The sequence below is a fragment of the Petaurus breviceps genome, unplaced genomic scaffold, assembly GCF_028583685.1.
Source record: "Petaurus breviceps papuanus isolate PSGF00001 unplaced genomic scaffold, PetGlider_PUasm1.0 91041, whole genome shotgun sequence".
Lineage (NCBI taxonomy): Eukaryota > Metazoa > Chordata > Mammalia > Diprotodontia > Petauridae > Petaurus > Petaurus breviceps.
The window spans coordinates 28,970,918-28,978,689 of NW_027187400.1; the positions used below are offsets into that span (position 1 = coordinate 28,970,918).

At 50.8% G+C, this 7,772-nt stretch overlaps 1 protein-coding gene across 2 annotated transcripts in view; it reads left to right on the forward strand.

Annotated features, from left to right (window-relative positions):
- PLEKHG5 (pleckstrin homology and RhoGEF domain containing G5) overlaps positions 1 to 7,772 on the forward strand; it is a 115,127-nt gene that overhangs the window by 53,665 nt on the left and 53,690 nt on the right. The window contains exons 1-2 of one of the 2 annotated variants that reach the window (XM_069079374.1): positions 2,013 to 2,091; positions 4,545 to 4,621. In XM_069079374.1, coding sequence (XP_068935475.1) covers positions 2,088 to 2,091; positions 4,545 to 4,621 — 81 coding nt within the window. In that variant the 5' untranslated portion in view covers positions 2,013 to 2,087. Of the gene's footprint in view, positions 1 to 2,012; positions 2,092 to 4,544; positions 4,622 to 7,772 lie in introns of those variants that run through there. The other variant, XM_069079372.1, reaches the window with a different exon arrangement.

The following is a 7,772-nucleotide window of genomic DNA, read 5'->3' on the forward strand; positions in this document are numbered from 1 at the left end:
TACTAGGTGATTGAGAATACAAAACCAAAAATGAAACAGCCTCTGCTCTCCAGGATTTTACATTCTACTAGGGCATATATGAGGGCAACTAGATGGCACCATGGTACCCAGAGCACCAGGCCTGGAGTCAGGGAGATCAGAGTTCAAATCCAGCCTCAGATCCTTACTAGCTGTGTGACCCTGGGCAAGTCACTTAACCCCTATCTGTTGCTGTTCCTCATCTGTAAAATGGGGATGTACTGGAGAAGGGAATGGAAACCCACTCCAGTGTCTTTGCAAACAAAAGCAAAAACAACCAAACAAACCATGAACAAAGTCCACGGGGAACAGCAACAAGGATACAGAATAGCCCATCGTACATACATTATTTCACTTGATTCTAAAGCATGATGCAATCAGTGAAGAGCTGGTCTCAAAGCCAGGAAGCCCTGGATTCCAGTCCAACCACACATACTGACTGTGTGACCTTGGATAAGTCACTTAACCCAATCTTCATTCTAAGCAGCTCTCTAAGACAACAGAGTTTCGAAGAAGGAAGATGTTAGCCTTCCATAGTAGCGGGAGTTCCCTGAACCAGTAAAATTGAAGATTCAGTTCCTAGTCTTATTTCTAAAGTGGATGGGTCTGACCATGTCACCTTACAGCTGAAGAAGGCCCAGTGGCCCTGGGGTGCCTATAGGCTAATCCAGACTTCCCCAGTGTTTGAAGCCAGTCCACCTTTCCTGGCTGGCTCACTTCTGATCACTTCTCTTCAGGCCCACCAAGGTCTCATCAAAGTGGCCAAACCCCCCACATCCAGAATGCCCTCCTTCCTCACTTTCAAATCTCCATCTCCGCCTCCAAATTCTCTAGCTTCCACCACCACTCAGCTCTCAGGGTCATTGCATACAAAGAGGCCTTCCTTTCCTACCCCCTCCCAGCCACTAGCAACCCCCCCCCCCCAAATATTAGACTGTATATATTTTGTAACTCCTTATAAACCCAGTATGCAGTAGGTGCTTAATCAACGCTTCTTGCTTGGTCCTTAGACAACCTGAGTATTGATGATATAGGCTTCATCATCTGAGGCTCAGATTGAATGGCTTGGTGGTAAGTGTCTGGGAGGGGACTTGATCCTAGTTTTTGGGATACCAATGGGTCCCTCACCCCTGTGGGAACTAATACTGGAATCAATAGTGGCACGTAGAGTCCCTAGGGCCTCCTCACAGCTGGATTCCAAAGCTGCTCAGTCCATGAAGGCCTCAGGTCTCTCCTAGATAAAAAGGGCCAGGGGAGAGTGAGTTCTGTGCAGCTCTGGGTTTTCTCCCCTCTGGGCTAGACTGGGCTGAGCTGGGCTGGGGCGGCCAGCTGGGGAGCCTAAGGCCTTTTCACTCCCACTAGCTGGGCTGATTCCCCCAATCACCTGATACTGCCCCACCCCTGTAGGTTACCATCCCAGAAGCTTTGCAGAGGTGTCTCCTAGGGCCACTCCCAGCACTTGCCCCTCTCCCTTTCCAGGCTTAACTGGCTCCATCTCCCGTGCCCTGACACCCAGTTGGGGCTCTGACCACCCCCAGCCCCTCTGGGCTGGATTTTTGCCTCTCTCTCTCTGTCTGTCTCTCTCTGTCTCTGTCTCTTTCCTCTAACTCTGCTTCTCTGTCTCTGTCTCTTGTCTCTGCCTCTCTGTGTCTCGCCATGTCTCTGTCCCTGGGTTCCCAGGCCCTATATTGATCACCTCCTACCCTGGTTCCAGCAGCCTGGACTCAGGGCTCAAGGTTGGGGGCTCAGGGCTTGGGATTCAGGGCTCAGGGCTGGCTCAGGGCTCGGAACTCAGGGCTCGCGATTCAGAGCTCCAGGTTCAGGGCTGGAGGCTCCTGACTCGGATCTGGGGGCTCAGGGCTCGGGGTTCCGGCTGTCTCTGTCTAGCCAGAGCAGCCCGAGCCCCGCGGCGCTGTTGTGTCCGCCTCTCCTGGCCTCTGCTGGGCAAGCTCCCCTTCTCTTCTCCTCCCCTCCCCTCCCCTCCCTCCTCTCGCCTCCCCTGGGACCAGGCCCGGCCGGCAGAGCGGCGGGCTCCGGGAGAGCGGTCCCTGTCCCCTGGGGGCTCCTCCATGGGTGAGTGTGCGGCGTCTCGGGCCGGGGGCAGCGGAGGGAATGGGAGGGGAGTGCTGGCGCCCGGCCGGGCTGCTGCAGCCGGCGAGCCCAGGGACTCCGCGATCCGCGCGGAGCTCCAAGCCCGCGTCTCCAGCCGGTCCCGCCGCTGGGCTGCGGCCGCCGCCGCCGTGCGGGCTCAGGATGGCGGGCCGGGCCGAGGACCCCAGCACTCAGCGCTCGGAGGCTGGAGCCCTAGGATGGCGGACTCCGGGTATGGGGGCGCGTGGGGAGCGGGGGCAGAACTGTGGGATCATGAACTAGGATAGGGGAGGCCTGGTCCAGGGGTGCTAAGGGACTCCTAGATCTGGGGGAGAAGAGACTCCTGGCTGTGGCATCCTGGATTGGGGGGCTCTGCGTACAAGATGGGGTACGTGGTCTAGGGCCTTGGAATTCTGAGGGGGGGTAAGTCCAGGGTGGCACAGGGCTGTGGTGTTCCGTTGCGGGGGACAGACTGGCAGAAGGGCTCCAGTTGCTTGGCGGGGGGAAGCAGCAGAACCGGAAAGAGTGCTACAAATTAGGGGGCAAGCTCCAAAGATGGGGGTTACCCCCCCCCCCGGAAATGGGGGGAGGGGCAGGGACCTGGAGCATGGAAATTTGAACTTGAGAGGCCTGGGGGGTTCCAGGGTGAAGTATCCTGAAATAAGAAATGACGGGCCTGGGTATCCCATGTTAGAGGAAGGGGGGTCCTTCAGAGGGGAGTCTTTGATGCAGGAGTTTCTTGGGGACAGAGATTCCTTGGATCAGAGGATTCTGGGGATGGGGGGAGGTCAAGACCACTCAAAGCTCTAGGTCTGGAGAAGCTTTTCTGGGGAGTTGGGGAGGTGGGCAGGTTGGGGCAAGCTGGGAGCAGCTGGACTGGCATCTAAGTTTGCCCTAGGTTCAAAGTGAATATTAGCCCATCCCATCTGGCCTCCCTCTGGTGTTTAGGCCTGCTGGGGGGTTGCAGGCACTAAGGGGAACACTTTGGAAGTAGGGGTAGGCTTAGAGTCTATCCTTGGAAGAAGTTCCCTCCACCTTCTCTGGGGTTGGTCTGGCTTTCTACTGTCTGGACTTTCCTGGCCTCAGATGCCCAGCAGCCTGGGCTCCTGGGGCATAGTTCAGACACCTACCATTGCCCCTTCTTCTTCCGTCTCTATTTTCTTGTCTACCCTCATCCTTTCCCAAAGAAACAATGGCAGGGTTGGGGTTAGGGACATGTTACCCCTATCCCTCTTACTGGTCAGATTGGGGTCTGTCAGACTTCAGATCAGTCTGATTCCTATTTGGGGGTTGGGGCAGACCTCTGCATATGGGTGGGGATCATGTGGTAAATTTCTGCCCCCGACCTCCGCGTCTCCCCAAAACCTGGCACAATCAAGGTGTCTCCTGAATGCTAAGCACTGTTCTAGGTTCTAGAGATTTAGTAAAGACTGAGGCCCTGCCCTCAGTAAGTTACACTCTAGAAGAGAAGTCTGATAATCATTACCAGCCATGCTAGATAAAAGTTATATTAGAGACTAACAAAACTAAAGGTCTGAGGACAGCCTGAGGGGGAGAAATGTATTAAGCTGGAGGGCGCTGGACAGGATTCTTGTAGGAGGGGCCCTTACAAAGGATGTAGAGGAGATCTAAAGAAAAGAGGGGTCAGTTCAGGCTGGGAGGGCATTCCAGGTATAGGAACCAGACTGAACAAAAAGCAGTGAGGGGAGAAGTGTATTCTGGGGCTAGAAAGTAGACTATAGTCATAGGGAATTAGCTTAGCCAGACTGAGTGGCACCATGTTGTAGAGTGCCTCAAGTGCCAATTGTTTATAAGTGTGGACTTTATTTGGGAAGCAGTAGGGAGCCACAGCAATTTTCTTGAGAGGGAGATTCAAATGGGCATGACTTGATTTGTGTTCTCTCTTCCCCCCTCCCCTTCACTTATACCATTAGGCTCCTCCCAGCCTCCCCTGAAAGGGAAAGAAGGAAGGAGCTGGGGATGGGGTGTAAAGACTTTCTTGAAAGGCCTGTCCCCAGGCTGTGGGTGAGGAAGACCCCCTTGCAGGAGAGTGAGGAGGTTTCTGTCTCAGGAGAGGACTCAGGAGAGATCTTTTCTCCTTTCCTGACTATTGGGAGTGGGGCTGGGGAAAAGACGAGGATCTAAGCCTTTTATTTCCAAAGAACTTCCACTGGGCAGTGGAATCTAGATAATTTCCCTGGGGAATTACAAGAGAAAAAAAAAGCTTTGAAAACAGATAAGTTGGCATTTAAAACGGAAAGCCACACTGACCCTCTTTGAAAGGATGGACAGAGGAGGCCTGCCCCACCCTTCCTTCTCTGCTGGGCTCTGCTCCTGGGGAGAGGAGGAGGTCTTGGGGGAGGGAGTCGGGAGGCTGGGTAAGGAGGGAGGCCCTAACCTGGTTGGCTAACGCCCTCTGGCCCTGTGCTTTGCAGATGACCGAAGCCTAACGGAGGAGAAAGGACTTCGGTGCCAGAATCCAGATTGTATTGACAAGAGGAGGGCATCCAAGGTAACTGAAGGCTGGGGACATGGGGCTGCTCCAGTAGTCCAGTACCTTCTCTGGGTCATGGGGCCAGGGGTTGGGGAGGGCTGGGATTTCAGCTTGGAAGAAAGCCCCAGGAGGGTGGCATGCAAGATAAGGCTTTTCCCCTGGGCCCATCTCAGCTACCCAGAGCCTCTGCACCCTCTGAAAAGGCAGACTTTCCTAGACAAGGCAGAGAGAAGCCTTGGGTCAGAAGTCAGAGGATCTGGGCTTGAATGTGGGCACTTAGGAGCCATGTGGCCTTGGACAAATTGCCTCCCCTCTCTGATCTTCTTCCCTTATTTATTCAACACTTGGTAACAATAGTTATACTGCCAGCCTCACTGAGCTGCTGTATGGTCCTGAAAAACTCCCTAGTAATGTGAGTTTAAAAACATGGACCACAACATGTGAGGTCTTCAAATGAACTTCTTTCTTTCTTTCTTTTTCTTTCTTTCCAGGTAGGTGATGGGTATTATGTATTATTGTTAGAATTACTTTTGTTTGGCTCTTTTGTTTGGTGGATAAGCCCCTTAGAGGCCCCAGGGAACCTGGAGTCAGGACCCATTGGACTCTCTCTGCAGGGGCTCTGCCAAAGGTGTGGCTGGGGGGAGGGGCGGGGCTCGATGAGAATCTTGACCAAGTGAGTACACTGACCTCTCTGGCCCCCAGCTTTTGAAGTTCAGGCCAAAGCTTGTTCTCAGCCCTTTGTTGTTGAGTTGGAAGCATTAACCATTGCAAGAGTGACTTGGAAAGAGCACTGGGCTTAGAGGCAGGAAGCCCTGAATTCAGATTCTGCCTTTGACATCAGCTTGACAAGGGCAAGGCCTTCTGAGCTTGGGTATCCTTGGGTGAACAATGGAGGTAATGATATTTATACTACCTAGGTGCACAGAATTGGTGTGAAGCTCAAATGAGAATAATTCAGTTCAATTCAATTCAAAACATGTTAAGCCAGACATTGTACTAAAAAAACTAGGGGTACAAAAAGAGGCAAAAGACAGTCCCTGCCCACAAGGAACTTACAAACTAATGGAGGAGACACTACACAAACCAACATGTACAAAACAAGTTATATGCAGGATAAATCTGAAATAAGAGAAGGCACTAGATTTAAGAGGAATGGGAGAAGGCTTCTGGGAAGGTGGTCTTTTACTTGGGACTTAAAGCCAGGGAGTTCATTTGTCAGAGCAGAGGAGGGAGAGCTTTTCAGGCATGAGGGACCCAGGGAAAATGCCTGGAGTCAAAGATGGAGTGTTTTGGTCATAGAACAGTGCGGAGGCCAGTGTCCCTGGATCAAAGAATATGTTGGAGGGTAAGGTGTACAAAGACTGGAAAGGGAGGAAGGGCTATGTTATAAAGGGCTTTGAATGCCAAAAAGAACATTTTCTTTTTGTACCTAGAGGCAGTTGGAGTCATTGAAGTTTATTGAGTAGGGAGGGACATGGCATCATTGGACCTGTGTTTTAGGAATATATGAAAATATTAGGAAAATCTTAAATTATTATATATGTGTGTATATAATATATAGTAATAATATAATAATATATAGGAAAATCTTAACATATTACATATATGTACATATATAATATATAGTAATCTCTCATATAATATAATAATTACAAATAAGAGCTAACATTTATATAGTGCTTACTGTATGCTAGACACTGTACGAACACTTAGCAAACATTCATTTCATCCTCACAACAACTCTGAGAGGCAGATGCTATTATTACCCCCATTTTTACAGATGAGAAAAATGAGGCAGAGGTTAGGTGACTTGCCCAGGGTCACACTGCTAGTAAGTGTCGGAGGCCAGATTTGAACTGAGGTCTTCCTGACTCCAGGCCACCTGACTGCCTAGGTCTCGCTGTCTAACCTAACCTCTATTTTTATCATTATTGTACTCTCTTGGGGGGAGGGAATACAATGGCCAGAGTCTCTGGACTCTTCCAGGGATCCTAAGTATGTGACTGGCAGGTTCTGGGGAGGGAGAGTTCCCAGAAGAACCCAGTTTGGGGTCTCAAACTGGACTTTAGGACTGTATCCTAGTGTATCAAATGACACAAACATTAAGGGTGAAGTGTCTCCAACATAGTCAAGGCTTAGAAAATGTTTGTTGACTGACACTAAATTCCCTTCCTGTTCAAGAAAACATTCTCTTTTATTTCTGGCTTTTCTACCAAAGCTTCTCATCTTGGCATCGAGAGGACCCTGGCTTTTCAGTGACTGGGGCAGCAGAACCAGAGCAGGTCCTGCCAAGCAATAAGGGGCTCTGGGGGCAGTCTTCACTATGGCCTGGGTCTGATGTCAGGATCAAGTATCAGAGAGCTGCCCACTCTGTCCTGGTTTTTTGTACCGGTAGCAACTCGTGAAACGCACAGTGAACATTCCAGCTCTGTTCTCTCCTGTTGGGAGTGAGGAGAAGCCCTGAGAATGTTTTCAGCCTTTGATCGATTGAGGGATGGTGCTTTCTTCTTCCCTGGGTCTTGGAGCTTCTACCAGGGGGCTTGCTTGGCCACACCAGACAGGGAAATCTCATGGAAATGTGGGCTCCCTAGCCAGGAGATGATGGTCCTTGGAGACTGGCTCTATCTCTCCATCCATCCTTCCTTCAGGGAGGTAGATTTGGGGGTTCAAGAGCCTCAGTGACCCCTCTTTGTCCAGAAGACAAAGAAATCTTCCCTTTAGCAGGACTGTCTTGATTTGTCTTAACAGATGAGCATGGAGTAATTGAAAATCAGAGTTAGGAAGATGAAGGGAGCCTGGAGTGTGGAATGTCAGAGTGAAAAGGGATCTCAGAATGCAGAATGTGAGCTGGGAGAGCCCTTAGAACTCAGAATGTGAGAGCTGGGAGGGGCCTGAGAACACAGAATGTGAGAGCTGAGAGGGCCCTTAGAACAAAAATGTCATATCTGGGAGGGCCCTTAGAACACAGAATGTCAGAGATGGGAGTACACTTAGAACAAAAAAAAATGTCAGATCTGGGAGGGATCTTAGAACACAAAATATCAGAGCTAGAAGGATATGTAGAACATAGAATATCAGAGCTGGGAGGACCCTTAGAACAAAAATGTCAGATCTGGGAGGGACCTTAGAACACAGGATGTCAGGGCTGGGAGGGTCCTTAGAACACAGG